This window comes from Podarcis muralis, chromosome 1, assembly GCF_964188315.1.
Source record: "Podarcis muralis chromosome 1, rPodMur119.hap1.1, whole genome shotgun sequence".
Taxonomy (NCBI): domain Eukaryota; kingdom Metazoa; phylum Chordata; class Lepidosauria; order Squamata; family Lacertidae; genus Podarcis; species Podarcis muralis.
The window spans coordinates 47,370,965-47,396,742 of NC_135655.1; the positions used below are offsets into that span (position 1 = coordinate 47,370,965).

At 45.9% G+C, this 25,778-nt stretch overlaps 1 protein-coding gene across 2 annotated transcripts; it reads right to left on the minus strand.

Annotated features, from left to right (window-relative positions):
* Window positions 1–537: 537 nt before the first annotated feature.
* PLEKHD1 (pleckstrin homology and coiled-coil domain containing D1) lies at window positions 538–25,375 on the minus strand. 2 transcript variants are annotated; one of them, XM_028725263.2, is made up of 13 exons: window positions 24,777–25,375; window positions 16,641–16,734; window positions 15,609–15,698; window positions 13,746–13,822; window positions 9,139–9,230; window positions 7,309–7,361; window positions 5,521–5,615; window positions 4,850–4,943; window positions 3,239–3,420; window positions 2,760–2,892; window positions 1,782–1,926; window positions 1,417–1,566; window positions 538–767 (listed from the first exon to the last, which is right to left on the minus strand). In XM_028725263.2, the coding sequence occupies exons 1-13, from the start codon at window positions 24,923–24,925 to the stop codon at window positions 613–615; spliced, it is 1,509 nt and encodes a 502-aa protein (XP_028581096.2). In that variant the 5' UTR covers window positions 24,926–25,375; the 3' UTR covers window positions 538–612. The 2 variants fall into 2 exon arrangements, with proteins under 2 accessions (XP_028581096.2, XP_028581106.2); XM_028725273.2 differs by lacking the exon at window positions 15,609–15,698.
* Window positions 25,376–25,778: the final 403 nt, after the last annotated feature.

Below are 25,778 nucleotides of genomic sequence, written 5' to 3' on the forward strand. Positions count from 1 at the left end.
CTCTGAGGAAGTGGGAAGCACAAAAATGGTATACAAGAAGCATGTAGTTTTTGCAGCCAAAGCGGAATAAATACTGTCTCCTAAGTGGCCACCCTATGCTTAGGGGAACTGCCTGCACATAAGCTGAGGAGCGTTTTAGTCATACTTGCATATTCAACCAGAAACCCAAGGAAGCAGAATAGGAATATCATTCCTCTCACCACATTGAAAAAAAGACTCTCCTCTTGTGTAATTGCAGGTCAAACTAGTCCCCTAGTCTGAAAGGTTTGGCCAAACATTCTTTAAGAGTAAGCTGTGGTTTGGATTTGAGGCAAAATATGGAGTATTGACAAAGCACATCTAACCGGGAGTCTCAGCTGATGGGATGGGGCAGCTGGCAGAAAAGTCATAACATGCTTGGCAAAACGGCTCCTCTCCCCTCAGGAATGGCGGCAAACCACAACCTCCACCAATGGAGAGTGTTCTAGTCACCGCCCATCATTCCCTCAGAAAGAGCGCACTGCCAGCGGGCATCTCAATTCCACCTTGTTGTCGCAACAATTTGGTTTTTGGCCGGGTGGAATGGTGGCAAGCTGAGTTCGGACTCTCCCTCCCAAGAGGAGGGGCAAAAGTTCACTTTTTGTTGCCTGAGGAGGAGCTCTGGCGCGTTATCATGATCTGATAGATGGTCTCCCGGAAGTGCTGGTCCTGAGTCAGCCTCTTGGCCGCTTGCTTCAGGTCTTCTATGCTCTCGGCCTCCGAATACATGAACGACTGGGACTGCCGCACTGAAAATGAAAACAGCACACAACACTTAGTGCTAGTAGAGAGCCACACCAGGCGAGGAATGGGGTTGTTGAATCTGGAAGCTATTATGATCAAGTTCGACCTAGGTGGTGTTTAGCAGAAATGACTGAGGGCTCGTCCACACAACTGCTCGTCCTGCCACTTTCCCCTGGGGAAACCTGCTGTTTACTGCTGAATCAGAACAAACATCAATCGGTTTTTCTGAAGACTGGCAAATTTGTTCCAATTCATTTGTAAGCGGTGGGTTTTCCCGGGGAAAGCGGTGGGACACACGAAAAACTGCTCAGACACATGCCTAGGAAGCCCAAGACAAGCAGAAAACCTCTTGGACTGATGCTTTCTAGGCAAGGGACAAGCGGAAGTGTGGCCTTGAGACCTCATTGTATGCATATAATTCAGTGCAAAGGCCAAAGAAGAAAGGCCAACTCACTCAGCCACAGGAGCTCACAGGCCCATCAGAGCCAGAGCGTGATGTGTGAGTCACAGAGCATGCAAGGGAAAGGGGTGTCAGAGCTGGTCTTAGCAAAACTGCACCCAAGTGTGGCAAGGCAGGGGTCCTGCAAAACCTGCCCTTGGCACCCCACAATGCAATCCCACAGGCCATAGGAGAATATGGGGAATAGCACCTACAGTCAAGCCAGGAGTTGCTGGATCTCCTGCGATGGAAACGGCAGCTTTTTATCCTGCGAGTGGCTGCCTTGTGGAGGTACACAGAGTTCTTCATGATCACGGGCATCTTGGCTTCCAATTCAGCGTTTCGGATGCACTCTTCAAAGAATTCTGCAGGGAAGAGACACCCAAGGGAGCCAGTTAAGATGTGCCTTAGGCAGCCTCAGTTCAGGCAGATGTAGCATTTTGGAAAATCTCCTTGAGGAGATTCAGTTCCGGCTGACGAGGATCAAAAGTAGGTTTCTGCTTTCAGTTGTTCATCTGGAGTTTTGGGGTGATGGCACCGGAGGTGTTGGGGAAGGCAAGATAAATTATGGCTTGCTTACTTTTCAGATTGCTGACGTCGGCTTTCATTTTTTCCTCCTTCTCTTTGTTACGGTGCTTGCAGTTCAGGCCTTGCTCCAGGCTCTGCAGGGCCTCCTCAGCCTCCTGTAGACGCTTCTCCAGGTCCATGCGAACCTTCACCTCTGCCTGAGCAGGAAGGAAATCAGGCAGCCCTCAACCAACCAATAAAAATAACCCAGGGAAAGAAACAAAACACCAAAAGACAAAACGTAAGCAAGGACTTCCTTCCTTCCTTCCTTCCTTCCTTCCTTCCTTCCTTCCTTCCTTCCTTCCTTCCTCTCTCTCTCTCTCTCTCTCTCTCTCTCTTTCCCTGTCCTCTTCTAAGGCACATCCGGGAACTTGTATGCTGTGACCTTTTATATTGCTATTATTGTGAAGTTCATGCATTGTGTGTGTAGGAATAGGCCATATAACTTTTTGAACAAAGAATATACCTTCAGCTGTTGGCAAGAGAGAGCGAAGGATAATGAGATTGTTTGCTGAGCCTAAAGCAGAAGCCAAATTGATGTACAACTCTATGCTATCAGTAGGGATGGGTGAATCAGTCAATTTCAGTTTCTCTCAGTTTCTCGTTTTTCCAATCTTAAGTTCAGTTATGCAGATTTCCACATTAGCTTGTGATACATATATTTTCAAAAAGTCCTCATGAACATTTATCAGCATTTAAGTACAAATTTCTACAATTTTGCCCAATATACGCATATTTGCAAAGCAATTCCCCCAAATATAATGCATTGTTAATGTTCTTTTCACTAATATATGCATTTTACTTTGGCTCAATATATGCATTTTTGTCACATTACTTGGGATTGCAACATTCAGGGAAGTGTAGCTTCTCTGAATGGCTCACAGGATGGCTGTGTTCCAGTTCTCGTATGGTTTGAGAAAGGGCAAATTAGGTAGAGTCCCCTTTAATTGCAAGCTGAATCAGATCGAACTGAATCCCCAGCTATCAGTACCTTGAGATCTCGCTCGGTTTGCTGCTTCTCAGCGGTCAGCTCTGAGAGCGAATTCTGCAAGGCCTGCGACTGGGAAGAGTAGAACTCCCTCTCTTCCTCTAGAGCTCGGGAGCGTTCTTCATTCTCCTTCATCCTGCAAAGCAGCACCAGAGACACATTCAGCCGTTGTCCCCATTCCTCTGCCCCTTTTGTGTTTCTAGAGTTGCCAGGTTGCAACCCACAGATTGACTCTATACCTTCAAATCCTTCCACGCGACAGAAGTGGCTCCTCTTTGGCCCATTCCCTCCTCTGCCCCCATTTTCCCACTCCCTCTCCTGCCCGTGGGATGACACAAGATGGCAGGAGCCACAGAGTCAAGGGAGGAATGGATACAAAAAGCCACAGATGCCAAGTCACCCTCTTCTTTCAACCATCAACCAGGTTGCGAACAGGGAATCCTGCCTGTTTGGAAGACTCTCCTCCCCACCCCACCCCTCACCTTTTCTCAGCCAGGAGTTTTTCCTCCAGCAGCTGGTGCATTTTCTCCTCAATCTGGTGCAAACTGCTCTGCAGACCCCCAGCAGCATCAGGTTGCTCACAGCTAGGGCTGGTCGGGGGCTGCAACTCGCTCTGGTTCTCTTCCAGCATTTCCAGAGTCCGTTGCTTTTCCAGGGAGAGCGCCTTCAAGACACACAAACAGGCTGGATCGGTTACCCCTTACAATAATTCAAACTAACTTTCTGTTCACATAGGGGGCTCGTCCACACTTCCTCTTTCCCGGCCACTCTCCCCTGGGGAAACCTGCTCTTTACCGTTGAATCGGGGCAAACATCAATTGGGTTTCCCGTGGATTGACGTTTTCTCTGATTCAGCAGGAAAGAGCAGGTTTTCCTGGGGAAAGTGGCAGGGCAGATGGAAAACCACTTGGACCTGTGTCTAAAAAGCACAGGGCAAGCAGAGAACCTCTTGCTTGCTAGGAATGGGACAAGCCAAGTGTGGATGAGCCTTTAGTTGCAGTATGATAAGCAGAGTCGCTACATTTCCCTTGATAGCAGTCCTGTGCCTTTAAACACACCCTTGTTAAATAGAAACTTGGCAGCTTGACCCTTTCTCATCACTGCATCTCAGTAACAGAAGAACCTTGACCAGCATAATTTCTATCTCTCATTCAGCATTTAGGCAGGCAACCCTTGAGATTACATGGGAAATGTATCATGTGAACAAAGAAAACCCATAATTCTGAGAGTGACTTTCCAAGACAATTATACCAGGAGGAAATCTCTTTGTGGTTTTTAAAAATGAAGACGGCATCAAATTTCATATGCATTTTCATGCACATTTCTCTTAAAAAGGTAAAGGTACCCCTGCCCGTACGGGCCAGTCTTGACAGACTCTAGGGTTGTGCGCCCATCTCACTTAAGAGGCCGGGGGCCAGCGCTGTCCGGAGACACTTCCGGGTCACGTGGCCAGCATGACAAAGCTGCATCTGGCGAGCCAGAGCTGCACACGGAAACGCCGTTTACCTTCCCGCTAGTAAGCGGTCCCTATTTATCTACTTGCACCCGGAGGTGCTTTCAAACTGCTAGGTTGGCAGGCGCTGGGACCGAGCAACGGGAGCGCACCCCGCCATGGGGATTCGAACCGCCGACCTTTCTATCAGCAAGCCCTAGGGGCTGAGGCTTTTACCCACAGCGCCACCCGCGTCCCCACATTTCTCTTAAAATAATGCAATTTTGCCACACTCTGGGATGCCTTTTGTGATTGGTAAGCAGCATTCCAAAATTTAGAGAAGTGCCATATTTCAAGGAATGAAATGTTCAAAGAGTTTTGGTTCATGTATTGGTTCAGGAAATGAAAACTGGGTATTAACGTGTGAGTCACAAAATGTATTGCAAAAAGCTCAGGAGTCCATTGTACGATCTCCTAAAACACCCCTGCCATGAATAAGGGAATTGTGCTACTGTATAAGCAAAACATCTTTCCTTGAAGCCTTAAGATTTTAGTTCTTGCAGTTTAGATTAAAAACTCATTCTGAAATGATTTCCATGGAAAACAGTTGCTAGATCTTAAAGGCTGTCATCTGGAGAGAGGTGGAAAGTAAGACACCTACTTCCAGGGTCTTCTGCAATGTCTCTGTCAGGTTTCGAAGTCCTTTCTTTTCCTCCTCCACTCCTTTGAGGGACTGGGCAGTCATCTCCAGCTCCCTGGAAAACAACCAGTTGGAGGAAGAAATTTTGATTCGTGTAGCCTTCGCCAACCTAGTGCCCTCCAAATGTTTGGGACTACAACTCCCATCAACCTTGGTCAGCGCAGATGGTTGGGGGCCTGGCTTTGCAAGAAACAGCCTTGCAAGTTGCACGTTCACCATGACAGCACTAAGGTAACTATTCCTGGAGTTTGGTAAATATTTTGCAGCTGTGTGCCGAAAGACAGCGTCTGGTAAAAATGCTGCTTGAAAGAATAGCAAAATTGAAGGCTTATTAACTTCAGATTAGGAAAGTCATTCTGAGCACAAGAAAACCCCGAAGGCCATATCCAAAAGAGGAGCCCAAATTGCCAAAGGAGGAGCATGTATGTATTGATATTATATGGAGGTCAATGTATAAGAACTAGGCCAGTGGGGGACACAAGGATAATTAAGAAGCAATGGGATGTGCCAGGAAATAAGGGCTTTCAGTGAGGGCTTACTAAGGTGGCCATTCCCTCAAGATAATCACCCCTAGCTGCCAATGAAAGGACCCACTTTTTCACCAGGCCGCTTCAGAGTTCAGGTACTATTACCGTTTAATCTGCTCTTGCTCCACTCGCAGATCTTGCACCACCTCCTCAAACTGCTGCTTCTCTGCCTCCAGTACTTGGTTGAGGTGCTCCAGAGCCTTAAAAGAGAAGAGGAGGAGGTACATGGAAAGCCCCAAAGGCTGCAAAGTTCCTTATCTCGTACTTGTGTCAGGTGCTCACATGTGGAAAACACTTCCATGTGGAAGACAACACAAACCTTGCACAGGTATCATCACACAGTGTTTGCTGTATGCAAACACACAGAAGGAGGTAGTAGCAAATCACACTTTCACCGTGGCCTGGTTCTCAATGAATCTAAGCCATCTAAGTTTGTGAAACTGAACTATGACTAGATCTACTCTGGTTAGCTAACTATGGTTTGTTTGTAGCCAACAAACCAGAACATGAAACCATGGTTTAAAGATGGCTTACAAATTTAGGGGTGAGTTAACTTTAGTTTCTCTTTGTGTCTGAACCCTGGCATGTTCTGGTTCCCCACCCCAGATAACTGCTAGGCTACAGAGGTGCAAGGCCAGAGCATTTTGAAAACAAAACCAGCATTGGGTGAAATAAAGCAACAGTTCCTTTGCCTGTGTGCAAGATTTAATCCAGTTTATTTAACAAACTATAGTTAAAACAAACTATGACTAAGGGTAAAGCGAGAATGCAGCCAATGTCTGCATATGCAGTAACAAATGCACAATACAAGTCCGTATGTTCAGTAGGGACAACCATATTATGATTTCCAATATAGAAGTGCTCTCCACAGAGAATTTTAGGAAAGGAGGGCAAACCTGTGGCTTTCCAGCTGCTGCTGCTGCCTGTCTCTCTCAGCCCCAAACAGCATGCCCAATGGTCAGGGAGGGATGACTGGGAGCTGTAGTCCAGAAATAGCTGAAGGACCACAGGCTCCCCACCCCTGCTTTAAAGAGATGCCATCAAGGTTTGTCCAGGATGACCACTTTTTTAAATATTAAAAAATAGAAGCACTATATGAACAATATTATTGTATTTTTCTGCCTATTCATTTATTAATTGATTTTAAAAAAAACAAAGCCATTTGTGATGTGCAAACTTATCTGGGGGGAAATTATTGATGCAATGATGAGGCATGGTGTGAAAAGCAGCTAGTGCTTCAAAACCTGCAGAACTATTCCTCCCCCCCCTAAATATTCTATAGAACACGGGTGTCAAACACAAGGCCCGTGGGCCAAATCCGGCCCGCCAGACCTCGTCATGTGGCCCGTGTAGCCGCCGCCGGCCGCCAGCCTTCACCTTTTATTCTCGCTTCTTCTTTTTTTGACACAAGAAAGCTGCCTCTTCAGCGCATGCGCGGCAGCTTACAAGCCAGAGAACGTCTGCCCTCTAGCGGCGGCGGCCGTTCTACACAGGAAACCTCCACTTGTTTTTATATTGAGCGCATATTGAGTCCTATAGATATAACCGGCCCTTTGAGGGTGACCAAACTGCTGATGCGGCCCCCGATGAATTTGAGTTTGACACGCCTGCTATAGAATGAAGTTGGTGTGCTTTCAAGAAAGCCCTTAAAAGTGTTGCATCTGCCTTCACCCTAAGAAGAGATCATGATACTGTACAATCACTGGACCCCAAGCTGCCCCATATTTTTATTATCACAGATTTTCCTAAAACCCCAGAGGCCCTTCACTCTAAACCTCTGGAGGGGGGGGGGGAGGCAAAAAAATGCAACTTTTTTCTATTGCATTAAATGGAAGTCTTGCTCTTACACATGTTGTCAATAAACAAAGTCAGAAAGTTAAAAGGAGAATAAACCTCTCTCTGCTCCCTCTGTAGACACAGCTCTTCCGTCTCTTCCATCAGTTTATCTGCAAACAGAAAGGGGAAAAGTGAATGGAAGCAGATTGCTTAAGACAGTTGGACAGAAATTGCATGGACCTTGAAACACAGCACAGTGAGAACCTCGCTTCTTGCATATTGTGCTGTGGTTATTTGAATTTACTATGGTGAGATTGCTTTCATGTGTTCTCGTCTCCCACCAGTCTCCTGCCAAATGAATTATAAATGACAACAACAACTTCTTCAGCCTTTAGTGCCTTCTTCCTTCCAAGGGGGTCATTGTCTACTAATGTATCTAGATTTACAACTCCTCTCATCAAGTAGGATGGCATCACTGCCTTAACGGATGGTTAAAAAGAGTACACACTGAACAAGGTCAGCAGCAAAGCAGTGAAAAAGGCTCACTCCTAGTCCTTAAGGGGCTTTGACTGTGTTCATACATTTGGGGGAGGAAGCAAGCACTGTGAAACAACAGCACAGTGTTCCCAGCTCCCATGCAAATGTTTCAGGGTGGGATTTGCAGGAGAACAAGTGGGTGGGAGGTGCTTAAATTTCCCATTGCCTGATTCCAGTCTATTAATTCGCCATTCAGAAAGCCCAGCCCCTTACCCCAACTGGCCTCAGCAATCCAAACCCCAGATTTGCCAGGATGAACACAGTTTGGGATAGATGGTTGAGCTGGCTGAGCCTGGGCTATACCAGTCCCCCATCCTCCGTCAGCTAAAGACAGGCATCCCCAAACTCGGCCCTCCAGATGTTTTGGGACTACAACTCCCATCATCCCTAGCTAACAGGACCAGTGGTCGGGGATGATGGGAGTTGTAGTCCCAAAAAACATCTGGAGGGCCATGTTTGGAGATGCCTGGCCAAAGATATGCTGGTATAAGTCCCGCATCCGGGCTCAGTCAGGGTGCAGCCCAAGCCGACTAAGTCAAAGCTAGGGTGAATCCCTAAAGAAGAGGCCTTCTGGGAGAGGGGAAAGAAGTTTTTAATATTCTGTTGGAAACTGCCCAGGGTAGCTGAGGCAACCCAGTCAGATGGCAGATGGGTGGGGTATGAGTAATTATTATTATTATTAGTAGTAGTAGTATTTTATTACCACCGCCCCATTCCAAACTCCAGTCACTCAGACATATGTGACCTTGCAACCCAGAAGTTACACTGCCAAATAAGGTGGTGTAAGTCAAACATCTGTCAGTAGTAGCTCCACTCCTGAACAGAGTTTGGGCTAGAGATTAGTTATATTTGCATAATTTACCCTGCATAAATTATGCTGTCTTCCTATAGTCTGTCCCTGTGCTTCGACATGGGAGGGGCACCGCAAAGGCCTTCCCTACTTGATCTCGATGGGCAGGTGTCAGGCTACGACAGGAGCAGGAAATGTTCTCCTGAAAATGCCCCCCCCCCCAAGTCACATTAACTTGGAAGCTTCCATCACAACATCAAACGAATATCTTTGAACTTAGGAACGGTCTGCGCTCCCAAGGCACTCATTAACTCTGCTTTATTTTTGTCTGCTGTAATAGCTTAGCAGAACATGCTGCTTAATTGAGGTCACTGGTGATGAGGTCTTGAAGGTACACAGGCAGAACTGTTAACTCAACCATCATTACAGAAAGAAGGTAGGCACCTGGGATGCTGCATATGGGGGAGGGGGAGGTCATTACACCTGTCACACACACCCCAACAACATGTTATAAAGCACACTGTACACTGATGCCGCTCTATACAATGCATTAATCATATACTGATTTGTGCTGCTGATACGCTATTCCTCCCTGAGGACTAGCGGCTGTTAGTTCCAACCTAAATACTCCTGTTTCTCCTTGGCCAGCTGGAGTCCCTGGGCTTCGAGGCTCTCAATCATGGCTTCTCCCAGCTGAGCGTTTCTCCAGGTCCTGAAGAAAAGAACAAATGAAAGGATAGAAATAGCTCCTTTTAAAGAACAGCCTGCTGTCAAGTTTGCACTCTCCCCTCTCCCTGTGGCTGTGAAAGCAGAAGAGCCTCTTCACAAACACTGAACAGAGAGGGAGGGAGGGAGATGGCCTGTGAAAAAATGGCGAGAGTGGGCAGCCTGTTCCCGAAGTACATTAACCTGAACAGATAGGCTACCAGTTGGAGATAATGAAAACAAATCGCCAACACGACGATGGATCAGGAAAGTCATTTCTCTCCAGAGAACAAAATGGCAATAAAAGTGTGGGGCCGAAGTAATTCATCAAGTCTTTTTAACCATCTCTTTCAATTTCCTAGGCTTTCTGCGGCTCTCATAGCTCCAAAACTCTTCCCTTGTGTCCCACAAATCACAACCCTCCCAATTTCCCTCCACAGGCAGATTCTACATCCTGAAAGGCTGGAAATGTGAACCCCAAAGCCAGGGCGTGGGCCAGGACCACACCCAGATTTCAGAGCAACAGATGGATCCAGAGCTCAGGAGTGATGAATAATTTGAATTAACTGCTGGGGAAGCCTGAGTGCTCTGTTGCTGTTGGCTGAACCTTCCAGGCCTCTCGGTTGGTGCTCAGGACGCTCTGCAGACGACACCCTTTCTCCCTAGGCCACACCATCACTGCCCCTGATTTGCACCAGCTTCTGAGTGCTTCTGCTCGGCCGGAATGTGTCTTTGAACTGTGACGGTGCTTCTCGCTTATCCAGATGGGTGCAGGGTTACCTGTGTGCATGGACGTGCATGTAGAAATCAGTGGTGTTTGTGTGGCTCCAATCTACTTTGCAAGAGGTTTTGACCTATAAAGCCTTAAACAGCTCAGGGCTGCAAGACCTCAAGGACCACCTCTTTCCATATGAACCTTCCTGGACCCTGAGATCATCTTCTGAGGCCCTTCTTCGTGTGCCTCCTCCTCGAGAGGTCCGGAGGGTGCAACACAAGAAAGGGCCTTCTCTGCAGTGGCTCCCCTTCTGTGGAATGCTCTCCCCAGGGAAGTTCGCCTGACGCCTTCATTATACACCTTTAAGCGCCAGGCAAAACCGTTCCTTTTCAACCAGGCCTTTAGTTGATCCAATTTACATCCTATGCCCTTTTAAAATGTGTTTTTTGTGTGTGTGGTGGAATATTGGGTTGCTGTTTTTATTTTTATTAGCTATTTGTGGTTTTAAATCTTGATTTTATATCTTGATTTTATTCTGTGAACCACCCTGAGACCCCTGGGTATAGGGCAGGCTATAAATTCAAATAACAACAATAAAATTAACACCTGTTGCTTGACTAGATTTTTCCTCTGCCCCCCCCCCCCCCAGCATGTGCCCAAAGGTTGCCCAACAGGGAATGCAGCCCCCAATGCTGGAAGCATTCCCTGAACTAGATGAATGCCGTCCCTCCCTATATCTGAGGCCCCTGGACTGAGATTGCCACGCAGAGAGCAAAATGGACGTGACTGCTCTGCTACGGATGGCCAGTTTGCTTGCTTCTGTCCCGCCGAAGCCCACGTTTTTCAAAATGCTCCTTGACCTTCACGGCCACGGGCTCTCTGCTTCTCTCCTAACAAAGCAACTGCATGACTGGTGGAGCAATTCCTCAGAGCTATTTTAAACTCCTCTGGGCAGCAAAGGTGCTCTTCGGTGATTTTGCTTCTGCAGCAAGGATCACGCAAGCAGCAATCTAGATTGTTACTTGTGACTGAGCTGGGCTGTAGGCCTAGAGTTCTGGTGGGTATGTTGCCCTGCAGACATTCGCTTGATTATCAGCCTGAAGGCTGGAAGCCAGGTTGGCTTGATGGCATACTTCATGGTTCGTAAATTTAGGGGTGAGGCAAGTCCCATAAAGAGGGGAAGAGGAAATGGAGGTTGGGGTCTGAGAAAGTTCTGTAGCAGTCCATGAAGCAAGACAAGGGAGGACTGGAGCAGAAAGTTCAGGTAAGCTGACATAGGCAGCTTAGGGGACATTGACATAATGAGCAGGACCAGGTCTGATGTAACTCCAGGGGTGGTTTTTTTTAAGGCCTGCCAGCCAGTCAACAAATTATACTGTGAACCAATAAGAGGCTGGAAGCTTCCACAGCCTAATTAGGTGCTGCTGACTCTCTTCCCTCGTTCATTTGCACATGCAAGGGGTGAGTCAGCCATTTAAAAGTGCATCAGAGGAAATCCAGTAATGTCCAGGGGTGAGTGGGGCAGACATTCATTCATACAACAGTGAACTGCAGTCCCATGTGCACCCCCAAAATCGGCTGTGGGGGGCTGGGGGATCCTGCAAAGCAGTGTGTCTGCAGGACAGATGAGAGGAATAGGATGTCGTGCAAGTCCACTTATGAGATTTTCCAGCCGCCCATTGTTTATTATCTCTGGGATAATGGGTCCCAGGTCAATATGGAGCAGCTGGAAACTCACGCTTGCAGCTACTGGCAGAACAACCCGGTGCATGTTCACTCACAAGCCAGTTTTCTGTTTCAGTCACACCCGCCAAGAAGGTTGCTTAGGACTGCTGCATAGATGGCCAATGCTATGTCTGATGCATAAGCGCCTTTTATGAAAAGTTATTATGTGCTTTGTCCTGCCATTGCACTTGTGTGTGACCTTGCTTCCCCAGTATGAGTACACACACAAAACCTAGAATAAACCCTGGTGGGTGAAAAGGGTTTTTTTTTTTAATTGTTCCCTGTAAGCTTCAATGAAATAAAATCTTCCTAGCTGGATATAAACTGCTGGTATGGAGCAAACAGCAAAACTTAAGCAGCTTAGCTGACGATTATAGGGCTCTAAAAGTTCCCCATCTGTTTTGGGAGTGCCTCCCACTGTAGCCCTTGCCTTGCTTACTTCTCGGAGATGGAAAGAGCTTCCCCTTTCATTATGTGAAACACAGCATGAAGGTCAGGAGGACAAGCACTTGCAGTCCAGTTCCATGCTCAGTGTGGGGTCCCTAAGCCCACTGAAACAATATAAAACACACCTAAATCAACATAGGATTGCAAGTGTGCAGCTCAGTCCTTCTTATGTTTATGCACTGGACTCACTGGAAGTACATCTGAGTGTGCAAAGGTTTGCAGCCTTAGTAAAAAAAACCACATGCTTGCTGAATATTACAGGTGTGCAAAAGCAGGGTAAGAATCTTGGAGTAACAGACTTCTTTGTAGAACTTTGGGGAGCTGCATGAATGCTGATGAGAAGAACATAATGAGATTCATCTTCTTGAAATGCATCTATGGTCCTAGTTGCCTGCATCTAGATTAGGAGGGAAGGGACCTCAACTCCTGGCCACAGAACCACAATAGTAAGTACCATAATAAACACTCCTGGACACGGTAACCTAAGTACAGAGGCCACTTTGTAAAGTTCCCTAGTCTTAAATGTATTATGGTTCTGCTAGTCAGAACCATGTGCCTACTAGGATGTTATGAAATCTGGGACTTGATGATGCAGTGGTACCAGGAGAAGGCAGCTTTCATTCTCAGAGTCAAAGCCACAATCCAGACAGAGTTAAGTACCTTTAAATGCCATTGATTTCACTGGGAGAATTAGGAATGTGTGTCTAAGTTCTTAACTCTGGCTGGATATACAGTGGTACCTCAAGGTTAAGTACTTAATTCGTTCTGGAGGTCCGTTCTTAACCTGAAACTGTTCTTAACCTGAAGCACCACTTTAGCTAATGGGGCCTCCTGCTGCTGCCACGCCGCTGGAGCACAATTTCTGTTCTTATCCTGAAGCAAAGTTCTTAACCTGAAGCACTATTTCTGGGTTAGAGGAGTCTGTAACCTGAAGTGTATGTAACCCAAGGCTCCACTGAACCCACAATTCCCATTCCCTTTTCCAGGGCTGTTATTCCCTGCCTACCCCTCAGAGAATCCCTCTGCTTCAGTTGCCATACCCAACTTCCACTTGATCCCAGCCCCAAATCTCCCCACTAAATTTGTAGTTTAGCGTGATGAGAACAAACTGCTGCAAGCTCCATCAGTCTTGCATGTTCTTCCCTCCCCTCCTCTGGTGGAGTTGCAAGGAGTTTGGGAGCTTTTGGTTCTCTTTTTTTCTTAACCACACCGGTTAACACCGAGTATGGTTTGTTTGAAACAAAGCAACTTCAAACTATAGTTTCAGGAGATGGCTTGTTTAAACAAACTGCAGCTAATGTTAACCACGGCTGAGAGGTTGAACAAAATGCTGAATTCTGGTTAAAGTAAAACTGAAGAAAGGCATCAAATTTTCTGCTTGTGGCTGGGCTGAGGAGAGGGGCAGGCAAGCTCCTCATTCTCATCACAGATTTCTGACCGTGGCCATATTCTTGCCATTATCTCCGTTACCCTCTTGGCTTTACTACTACAAATTATATATTTTGGGATACAGCCCCCAAAGAGCAGCAGGTAGTATTAATGCTAACAATTAGAGTTTTAATGAAACCAGAGCTTAGGTAAATAGTAGTTTTAAAGTAAGCACAAGCCTAATAGAACAACTCCTCAGATACTTACACTTTCCCGGACTCCTGTAGCATTTCCAGCCACTGGGCTTGTTCATATTCTGATTCTGCTGCCAGGACAATGGTACCCTTAAAAGAGAAACACAGCGGCTATGAAGAGAAAAGCGGTATGAAAATATTAGAGCTTTTGCATGGACCCATCGATCTGATTAGGGGCCTAACCCTGTGTTTCAGAGGGGTCCTAATCCAACCCTGGATGATCTGGGGCCACCCCAATCCTGATTGTGGACCTTGCCCAGTCATGCAATTAAGCATGTGGTCAGCAAGGGAAGAAAGGAAGGTCACACACCACGCACACACACACACACACACCTACCTGGCTGCACCCACTTTTGACTGGATGAAAAGTGGGTGGAATGGACCTAATCTGTCTCAGGGTGATTTGGGGCTGCCTCAGTGTGATCTGGCCCAAATCCCAGGTCCACCTGAACCTCTTTTCTTGTGTATGATGAGTGTCCAGGGAGTATATCTGTACTAGACACATCAGTTTTATGGTAATTTAACAGGGGAAGAAGGGTGGTCGCTCAGTTGTAGAGCATCAGATTTGCATGCAGAAAATCCCAAGTTCAAACATCAGCATCTCCAGGTACAGACCCTCCAGATGTCCCTATTTTCCAGAGATGTCCCTGATTTAGAAAAGCCGCCCGGTTTCTGATTTAATCCTGGAATGTCCCACTTTTCTTTAGAATGTCCCTATTTTCATTGGAGAAATGTTGGAGGGTATGGAGTTATCCAACCCCCAATCCATCTGAAGGCAATCCTGTATAGGGAAGGGTGGTTTTTTTTTTAATGTTTTGTTATGTTATTATATATGTTCAAAGCTGCCCAGAGTGGCTGGGGCAGCCCAGTAAGAAGTGTGGGTTGTATTTCTCCGATGTATTTTCATCAGAGAAATGTTGGTAGGAATGCAGGTGAAGCTGGGAAAAGACCCCCCTCTGAAACCCTGGAGTTTCTGCACTGCCAGTCGTTGTAGGTGAAGCTGACCTAGATGGTCTGACTAGGTATAAGGCATGTTCCTAAGTAACCTGCATCGTTTTCACAGTCTTGGGAATTGTAGTTAGATCAGGGATACCCAGTCACCCGCACAAACTATTCTCAGAGGTCCCTGGGGGAGAGAGAATAACCATTAATCCCAGGGATCACCACTGTGGAGTCTGTGGGTGCACATGTGCCCACAGAGGCCTTCCCTGGCGTCCACAGGGTTCCCTCTCCTCCTAGAATAAGGCTTGAAAGCAGTGCTCTGTTCATAGAACCACAGAACTGTAGAGCTGGAAGGGAGAATCATCTAGCGTAACCCCCTGCAAAGAAGGAATCTTTTGCTCAACTATGTTGCAGTCAATATAGCAGGTTGCGGTGTCTATAACAGTTTCTCCAGTTTGCAAAGGTGGCCACAAGCCCAGAAAGGCTTGTAACCCCTGTTTTAACCAGTTTAATTGTCTAGAAACAGCCTTACTTCTGACACCGCAGCGCCTTATGTCAAAAGCAGAAAATAAAACGGGGAGGTCATTCCATTCCCCATAAGAAATATGCAGCGTGGCTATATAGTGGAGAAGGGCTGTAGTTCAGTGGTAGAGCATCCTCATGCAGAAGGTCTCAGGTTCAATCCCCAATATCTCTGGGCAGGGCTAGGAGGACCCCTGTCTGAAATCCCAGAGTGTCACTGCCAATCAGTGCAGGCAATACTGATCTAGATAGACTAATGATCTGACTTGGGATAAGGCAGCTTCCTGCATGCGGCAGTTTCAATCACATTCATTTCTCATCTGTCAGCACACTCAGCTTATTCCTTAATTGGCGGCTTGCAACATCTTGAAAAAATACTGTAAACTGAGGAGGAAAAAGAAATTGTCTTTACGTGGAAGTCCTCATGGGAGATTTTCATTGCATAAGGCATGTTTGGCTCTTCTTTAGCTTCAACGATGCAGCCGCCCAGAGGTATGACACCCTGCGGAGACACACCAAAAATTTAGACTAGCTCGTGTGACTCCCTACTGAATTGCAGCATGATACAGCTTAAAATGGGATGCGGGTGGCACTATGGGTTAAACCACAGAGCCTAGGGCTTGCCGATCAGAAGGTCGGCGGTTCGAATCCCCGTGACGGGGTGAACTCCCGTTGCTCGGTCGCTGCTCCTGCCAACCTAGAAGTTCGAAAGCACCTCAAAGTGCAAGTAGATCAACAGGTACCGCTCTGGCGTGAAGGTAAACAGTGTTTCCGTGTGCTGCTCTGGTTCTCCAGAAGTGGCTTAGTCATGATGGCCACATGACCTGCAAGCTGTACGCCGGCTCCCTCGGCCAATAAAGCGAGATGAGCGCCGCAACCCAACCCCAGAGTTAGTCACGACTGGACCTAATGGTCAGGGGTCCCTTTACCTTTACAGCTTAAAATGAGTTAGGGTCAATGGGTATCTATCATGGTGGTTTCTAGCTCACCCTTTGGTGAGATTAGAGAAAAACCAGAAAGTCCCCCATTTAGATCTCCCCTCAGCCACGGACGACATCACTCTTTTTCAGCTTCAGCCCCTCTGCAGTAGCAGCCATAATAATATGGCTCTATCTTAGACTGTTATATCTTTAATTTACAAAGCCCTGAACAACTAAGGTCCAGAGTACCTATGGGTCCACTTGAATCCTCATATCCCAGCTTAATCATTGAGATCTCCCATAGTGCCACCGGTTGACCCCTGAGTTAGGCAACACTCAAGTGCCCACAGTGGAAATGATTGGATACCCATTCATTCATATTTAAAAGGGACAAGAATCATAAATATACACATTTGTGTTTTTAATGCCCAGTTAGCACACCTAGGTTCTTCCAGGGATATCTTCTATGAAGAAGATACACAAGAGTCTAGCTCCAGGTGTCTATGTTTGCAGATGCTGCTTACTTTAGGGTGGATATTAAAGTAGCGATTGTTTTCAAAGTTCTTCTTTTCATTCTCAGCATAGTAAAGCAGAAAACTCTCCTTGATGATAAAGAACCTGAAAAGAAAGGAAGACAGAAATATTACATTTTATAAAAACACTTAACTCCCCAATAATTTCATATGGATGGCAATACTGCAGGTGGACTGTATCATGATTCTGTGGAAAGTGCTAACATTACCAAACCTTGTGTTTGACCTGCAGATCTCTCTAGCAATGGGCACCACGCTCTCTCCTTCCAATGACATGTGCTGATGATCAGCTAGTATTGTAGCTGCCCTTACAGCTCTGTGCTTCCAACCAATAGGCTGACCTGACACTATCAGACCTGAAAGGTTTAGAATAGAGGTTTTCAAATTTTCTACCCTCAGGACTCACCTGAGATGGCTGAAAATTACTGAGGCCCACTAGTCACAAAATGGTGGTACAGGGGCAGAGCCAGGCATAAAATGGTGGCAGACAGAAGCAGATTTTGGCATAATCAGCCAAAACAATCATTCAAAATAATTTTATCCATCGTTAGAAATTGCTACATTGTGAATCAGCCAAGTTAGAAGATAATTTGAGAAGGCCTTTTATTGCTAGTAGTTCATTTGTATTGTTTTACACACACACACACACACACACACACACGTAACTTCATTGAAAAACAAGAGATACTACCTGAAAACAGTTACACATTAGGTTATAAAGTGGGGATGGATTTGGCTGAATCACTGAATGTGGTTATTTTTCACCCTTGGATGGTGGCAGTGGTGTGCGTGGGCTATTTTGGGGAGGGGTCATCACATGTGCATGAGCATCCAGCCTCCCTCTCCAAGCCGTGCAGAAGCTTCCCGGGCTTTGGGAAATAGGTACCAGGGCAACATGTAGGGGACTAGTCTAGTCCCCTTAAGGGTCCACTGACTGCATGCCAGTGGATGGTGGCTATCTTTGTGGAGGGGTTTTCACCAGCAAACCCAGAGAAGGAGTTAGGTGGAAAGAGATGACTACGAATTCACCCTCTAACGGGATGAAGATATTCCCTTGCTACTGTAAGCCATCCCAGCAGTGAGAGTGTTCTATGAATATTATCTGTACATTTAAGTTTTAGCTCTGCAGTCCGGAGGGCTTAAGAATCTCAGGAGGCCAAATACTGGAATGATACACTGTTCCCCCATGTTTGCTCTTATGTGTGAAAGGAGCAAAGCAACACTAGCAGAGTATGCAAAAACTGAATATAGAACCCACTGACATTGTCTAGGGATTTGAAGCCTAAAGTGAAATGTAATTATCCAGGCTGGAGATTTGTTTTGAATGTTCTCAAAGTGACAAAAGGAGCTTGAGAGGTTTGCAGCTCCCAATATTTCTTTAGATTATAGGTTTGCCCTTAATTGCTAATATATTTCAGAGCAATTCCAATTCTCAGCCTTGGCAAAGGAAAGGCACTTTCTGTCTAAGCAGAATAAGGGCCTCTTGATTCATCATCACCAGAAGCTGCTGCTTAGATAGGTATTTTCTCCAGTTCCTCAGTAAATCACTCCAGAAGCACTTCCGTCAACAAAGGCATGGCTAAATGCAAATCTCTGCATCCCCATCTCAAATGCAAAGTGTTAGTCTAGGGACTCTCTAATATTTAGTTTAGTTATATTCATTCATTCATTCATTTCTATACCACTCTTCATCCAAAGATCACAGGGCAGTTTACAATATAAAAACACAAAAATACATAACATGATATCAAACAATAATAATAACCACACACACAGTTTCAAAGGCCATAGATTGTTTAATAAAACAAAGACCTGGGAGAAGAAAAATGTTTTTTGCCTGGCGCCTAGAGATATGTAATGACTCCCGTTTTTCATCCAGGAAACTCAAGGTCACCCTCTCCATATTACCCTCACAACAAATTGGTGAGGTAAAAAAGGTAAAAAGGTAAAGGACCCCTGGACGGTCAAGTCCAGTCAAAAGTGACTATGGGGTGCGGTGCTCATCTCACTTTCAGGCCGAGGGAGCCAGTGTTTGTCCACAGACAGCTTTCCAGGTCATCTGGCCAGCAGGACTAAACCGCTGCTGGTGGGACGGAACACCGTGACGGAAACCAGAGCACACAGAGATACCTTCCCACCACAGCAGTACCTATTTATCTACTTGCACTGGTGTGCTTCCGAACTGCTAGGTTGGCAGGAGGTGGGACAGAGCAACCTTCTGATCGGCAAGCCCAAGAGGCTCAGTGGTTTAGATCACAGCGCTAAGGGCCAAGCAGGGATTCAAACCCTGGTGTCCTGGGTCCTAGTCTGACACCATGGCCACTGCACCAATATTTATTATCACCAACTTCATTAGGAGCCAGTTGCCTTTTTCTTGTTATTGTCAATATTTGAACCCACTTAGCAGGGCATGTGGTGATGGTGGAGGAGGAAGGAGAATCACTTTTTACTTCCATTCCGTCAAGTGAGCAAAGTTACTTCATTTGTGGCCACACTCTGGGCTTTCTAGTGTTAAAGATTTCTTAGCATTTGGTCTTCCAGAAGACCTTGTTTTCTTAGCGAAGAACTGAAGGCTGGAGGTGGATGGTGGCTTTTCCATGAGTGAAAGCTGGCATGGTAAAGGATCGCTGCCCATGTTGTGCAGACTTGTTTATTTTAGTGCACTAGAAGAACCTGTCAAGTCTGTTTGACTGTGACCGTGATGGGACACCTCCCCCTGCCACTAGAATGCACATCTCAAGAAATAAAGGTCTTTAGCATTTCACTTTTACTCCCTGAAAAATATAAACTCTTCATTTTTAAAAGGTATAATAAAATGGATTCCAGGAAGTTTAAAGACAATACTAGAGAAGACTTAAGTGCAGAAATCAGGTGTGGTCATTCAAAGGGCATTTGTGTGGAATTGCTTTCCCATTCTAGTCCTCCATCCTGCTTGAGCCCACCCTCCTAAATTAGACATGGGAGGTATCCATAAAAGTACAGCCACATTTATCCTTACACTTTATGCCAATGCAGTGGTACCTTGGGTTACAGACGCTTCAGGTTACATACGCTTCAGGTTACAGACTCCGCTAAGCCAGAAATAGTACCTCGGGATAAGAACTTTGCTTCAGGATGAGAACAGAAATCGCGCGGCGGCAGCGGGAGGCCCCATTAGCTAAAGTGATACCTCAGGTTAAGAACAGTTGCAGGTTAAGAACAGACCTCCAGAATGAATTAAGTTCTTAACCCGAGGTACCACTGTACTTATCCTTATCCCAATGCCAATTGCCTGACATCAGGTGCAGGACAGCAAAAAGAACCTCACAGCACCAAGACTGGAACTAAACCCATTTTGGGAGGAAAAATCAGCTGAGGGAATCTCTATTCTCTGAACTTAAGTGTTGTGGAGGTTAGCCCTACAGCTGGAGATAAGTGTTGTCTCTGCTGCCTTTTAGAGGATTCAGTACAGAAGATATCCAGAAATTGATGAAGCGTCCTTTTTTTAAAAAAACAACAACAAAAATAGACAAAAACTGTTCATGGTACGGGGAGTATAGTACTCACATTAATGATGTCAAAATAAATCTCAGGGTTCAGGTGACAATTGTATAAGCTCCCACTGTCACAGTGTTGCTAATTCTAGCCAGAGGACATAATGTTCAGTAGTGTTTATTATGTTGATTGCCCAAAGGTGGAAGGCTCCACACTCCTGCTTTAGGGAGCGCATAACCCCCTTCAGAACAGGGTGAACTCCACACACTTGGACAGGTGAGCCAGTTACTAACGCTACCTCCAGCTTTTCTGGATTCTCAGGTGTGTGGGTTTTTTTACTGACATCCAGTCCATTATCACATCCAGGCACTGATTCTGCCTCATGTGTTTTTTCCAGAGAACTACCTTCACAAACTGCTGACTCACACAGTATGTTTTTTCTGTACAGACACCTGGCATGACTGAGTCTGCTTATATGAAAAAAAGACAAAGAGCCAGATTGTGGGATCAACTCCACAAAAGCCTGTTTTCCACCCATAAATGTTTTGTTCCTAATACACACAGTCAATGAGATTAGTTAGGTAATATTCATAAGCGCATTTTGAAAACATAAAAGGGCTGTGTTAAGTATTCCCCCCAGATTATAACATCGTTGTTGGGTCTTGGAGCCCACAATGCTTTTTTTGGAATAGCTCCAGGAACTAAGTATAGCAACTAATTGATGTTGGGGTGATCTTTCCTCCTTTGGGGATATTCCAGTAAAAGTGGAACATGGCAGCCTCCAGGGCGGTTCAGTTTTGAAACTGCTCAGTCGGATGTATGTGCCGCCTGGAAGGCTAAAACAGGTTTCCCCAACCGGCTATCCTCCAGATGTGCTGGACTACAACTCCCATCAACCGAAGCCAGGATGATTTCCAAAGCCATTTAAATAGGTCAGACATTTGGTGTGGAGGAGAGGATAAGATCTGTGCTATGTCCCTGTTGGTTAACTGCAGTTTTCTGTTTGACCATCCTGAATTGTTAACTAAAAGTTTGTTCAGATATTTCCCCTGATTAATCATGACTCTTATACGGCTTTGGAACCTTAGTATAGTGCAGTGTTTCTCAAAGTGTGGGTCACAGATGGGTCCAAAAATTTTCCCGGGCAGGTGATGGTCAACTAGTGAGGGGCTTTTAAAAAACTTGCTTCGCCTATATTATTATTATTATTATTATTATTATTATTATTATTATTATTATTATTTCTATACTGCTTTATATTTTTAAAAAATATAAACCTACATCAAATAAAACAAACCCAAATAAAACATTACTGAAGAAAGTCAAATATAAAATACAGTATACGTTCAAAGCAACAGGGAACTAAAATGTTATCTTAAAGATTTCAAAATAAAACTTTACAAAGGAGGTCAACTACAGAATGCACATTTAAGGCAGCAAAGTTAACAAAAAAACATACCATTATTGTCACGAGGCTTCTAAAGGACAGAGTTATTCCCTATATTTATGTATCATGGTTAAGTTCTATTCAAATACATACTATTAGGAATGGGCAGTGCAGTTGTGCCAAAAATTTCACCAGCATTTCTTACGACCATTCTTCATCAATAAATGGGACTTCAAATACAGTGGTGCCTCGCAAGACGAAATTAATCCGTTCTGCGAGTCTCTTCGTCTTGCAGTTTTTTCGTCTTGCGAAGCACGGCTATTAGCGGCTTAGCGGCTATTAACAGCTTAGCGGCTTTAAGAAAAAGGAAACAAACTTGCAAGAACTTCGCAAGTCTTGCGAAGCAAGCCCATAGGGAAATTCGTCTTGTGGAACGACTCAAAAAACGGAAAACCCTTTCATCTAGCGAGTTTTTAGTCTTGCGAGGTATTCGTCTTGCGGGGCACCACTGTACCACCCACTGGATCAGACTGAAAGCCTATCTAGGTGGGCATTCTGTTCTGGTCTTTATCTCTAAACCGGGCTTGGAACACACAGCATTGCAAACAAAGGATGACTTCAAAGGAGAAGGACTCTTCTCTGGTGGTCCTGTTCAAATAGATGATGCATATAGATGATCTTGGGTAGATTCTTCTTCAGTGCCAACTTCTCTTGCCATTAAAGCCTTAATTCAGGGTGGTGGTAGGGACTTAAAAGGAAAGTACAACAGAGGAGGGTGGGGTCACACATGCACCAGAGAGACCAGCTATGCTAGCAGAAAGAGTCCCTTGCGTTCCTTTGGATTAACCTAACCTGTCCTTCCCTTTGCACCAGCTGCACTGTGGGCAGAAGACGGCTTCCCTGCCTTGCCAGGAGGTGGTCCAGTATTGTGGCTGCTGAGTATTGGGTTGTGATACGAAACACTCAGCTTAATTTCTCTGATTAGGTCTGAAGCTCATCTCAGTGGCCCTGGACACTGCTGGGCAGTGGAATGGACTCCCTTGAGAGGTGGTGAGCTCTCTTTCACTGGAGGTTTTTAAGCAGAGGTTGGATGGCCATCTGTCATGGATTCTTTCGTTGTAATTCCTGCATTGCGGGGGGTTGGGTTGGAGTGTAGATGACCCCCGGGGTCCCTTCCAAATCTAAAAGTCTATGAGTCTGTGACAAATGATGATGACTCAGGGCTGGAGCAGTTGTGTGATGCTGGAGATACGTCCCTGAAGCTCCTGGTGCGTTTGCTTTTTATCCAAAAGCAGCTACAGGGTTAGATCAAAACAGTGAAAAGGGCTGTTAACCAGACTAGGGGTGGGGTGGGATGCTGTATGTCAGAAAGGAACTTTGGGAAAGGATTTAGAATGGGAGAAATCTATTACTCAGCATCTTCAGGTAGGACCCGGGGAAACCCCTGCCTGATAGTCCGGAGAGCTACTGCCAGTCAGAGTAGGCAATGTTAGGTTAGATGAACAAGACAGGTTCCTGCGGTTGTTCCTTCATTACAGGAGGAAGTTGCTCCCTACCCCCCCCACCCCAAATTTGGAGCACATGCTTGGCAAGCAAAAAATCTCCTGTTTCATTCCTGACATCTTAAGACAGATCTCGGAAAGACCCTTTTATTTCTGGGAAAGTCCTACAAGTTTCCCATGCCTATCCTACAACTAGCATCCCCTGATTCTTGCAGCTTAGATGCATATACGTATTTGAGTAACACTACCTGCTAAAAGTGACCACTTCCAGCAATAAAACTGCTGCATTAATAATTACGCTCTGAGGCTGGAGTTGCATGTAAGCAATTTAGTTCGGAGGAAATGAGCACCGGAGAGAACTTTCTGCCAACTGTGAAGGAATCTTTTGCCCTTCAGCGTTCTCTCTCACAGGGGATAAACCACCAGTCCTTGGCTCCTTTCAGAAACACCATGACTCTGGAATTTTAAATAGGACTTGCTTGTAAACACAAAGCACCTTGGCTGTCATTTTCTTCTCGTAACAGATTAACAAAACTTGTGTCATGCTGAACTTATGAAACAAAAGGAAAGACGACAGGGGGGGGGAGTCGCTGAGAGTAGTCTTTCCCTCATGAAGGTACTTTACTGCAGATGGTGACACAATTTCTTAAATTATGTATGAGTATTTGTAGTCAAATCCCTTATCCAGATTTATCCATCAGGTAGAAGCAGGACCAGTTCCACATGACTCATAATACATCACTAGGTCCCCACAGCACTCCTACTCCCCATTTACTCAGGAGCAAGTTCCATCTGGGCCTAAGATGGGGGTCCACAATATTACTAGGTCCAGGGGCACATTTGGTATCCTAAGAAATTGTCATGGGCGTCTCAAAACACTCATTTCACAGAACCAGTGATGCTCAGGTCCCATCCAAAATGGGCAAAACACCTACACAACCCCCTCCACTTTTTGTAGACATTCAGATGTCTTTTTTTGTAAAGGAAATGTGTCTGCATTATGGGGACATTACACGTTCTCGGCTCAAACCACAACCTTCCCCAGCTAGCGTGGCAAACGCAACATGGCTGAAAGTCACAGACCCCTGTTGGATAGTACCTGCGACATCACTCACAACACAACTCCTCCCTGCCATGCTTGCCCTGTGCCCTGCCTTCAGGTCATGCAACCAGTTACCCAGAAAAGAATCCTGGGATTCAGTTCACACATCATTCAGCCAAAAGGGAGGGGAACAGCTACTTCAGTTCCCGGCACAACTTCTGATCAACTGTGTTAGTTCCCCCCAAATCCCCACTGAAGGCAGCACCACACTCCACTAAAAACACCTGCCCCCCCAAAACCCAAGTATTCTGAGAACTTCAAAAGGCCACATATTCTTTCTTAAAGCTAGCCCAATGCTAGCTCCAATTTTCTTTCCCTGGGGCACAGAGGGCAGCAGAGAGAGACGCCATGCCAGTCTCCAAGGAGGGCAAATGCCACTACTCATACCTGCTAGCCTACAGATGCTATGAAGCTGTAGCTGATCTCTTACAGCACTGTGTCGAACACAACCTTAGCATACTTGCTGAGCTCTCCCCTCAACTCTTGAACCCATCTGCTTGGTCATGGGATGGTTTTTCATGCCTGGCTTGAGTGTCCCTCGGAGGCTTCCCTCATTTTTCTGGCTCTCCCCCACCAGCACAAACTCTATTGTCGTCCCCTGCCCCCCCCCATCTCCCCAGGGAGCCTTTTCATTGCACCGGCAGCTCTTTCCAAACACTTACCTCCTGGACCACTTGGCTGAGGGTCTCCCAAAGGGTCTCTTCCAGAGCACTCCATACAGCTGCACTTTGGTGCTGATATCCAAGGCATCCGAATCGGCAGGTTCCATCGATGGCGAAGGAGACACCGTGTTGGATTTTGAAGTGAACATTGTCGAGGGAGGGAGATGGATTTTTGAGCTGATTCTCTGCCTCTGCTCTGCAGCTCAGGGAATCCGATTAAATGCAATGAACCAGAAGGACGTAACCAGCCGCCCCGGTGGGAGAGAAACACACACACAGAGAGAGAGACACACACCAGAGAGGCTGAGGCTGTGCTTTGAATCAATATCTGGACTGCTCAGTGCTCAGTCAATACCTGTCTCCCTGATGCAATGATGATGAGAGCTTCCTGGTGCCATGTGCCAGCCTCCCGATGTGCCGGAGAGATGGAGTGAGTCAACATTCCAGACCAGCCTGAAAACAAGCGAGGCAGAATGAACGCTCCAAACATCGCACAGCAGGCCAAACTCTGAATGTGCATGAGACGGTGGCAAAATGCCCACTGCAGCAGAAGCCGGCACACATTAATACTTAGCATGCATCTGCTTCTGTCCTGTAGACACAGGGTGAGTGGATTTATTTCTCACTATGCATACAAAGGTATACACAATAAGCCAGGCTTGCTTCTGTGCCTCTGTAGTGCCTGTTCAATCTTTTAACTGCATAAGCAGACTATTAGTTTATTTTATTTTTAAAAAAACCCCATTAACCCTCTAGTCCTCTTAACTGCAGAGGAAGAAATGTACCCTATAACAGCTTCCCAGAACTTTCCATCATTCAGAAAGAGGGGGGAAACAGGAAAGAATATGCTTTCCGCTTTGGCAGTTGTACTGTGTGGTGATGGGAGATTGATTATATGAGGAATGGTAAAGATTGTCCGGAGCTGTTGAAAGGGTATAAAAGCCTCATGTTCCCCTAGTGCTGTTTTTGACTTTGTTCAGGCTAACATCAAGATTCCTTCAC

Excerpts from the sequence above, each read along its gene's own strand:
- PLEKHD1 (XM_028725263.2), bottom strand. The coding sequence starts at position 24,925 with ATGTTCACTTCAAAATCCAACACGGTGTCTCCTTCGCCATCGATGGAA. Across the intron at positions 16,735-24,776 it reads TCAGCCAAGTGGTCCAGGAG|GTTCTTTATCATCAAGGAGA; the intron begins GTAAGTGTTTGG and ends CTTTCTTTTCAG. Across the intron at positions 9,231-13,745 it reads CTACAGGAGTCCGGGAAAGT|GACCTGGAGAAACGCTCAGC; the intron begins GTAAGTATCTGA and ends TCTTTTCTTCAG.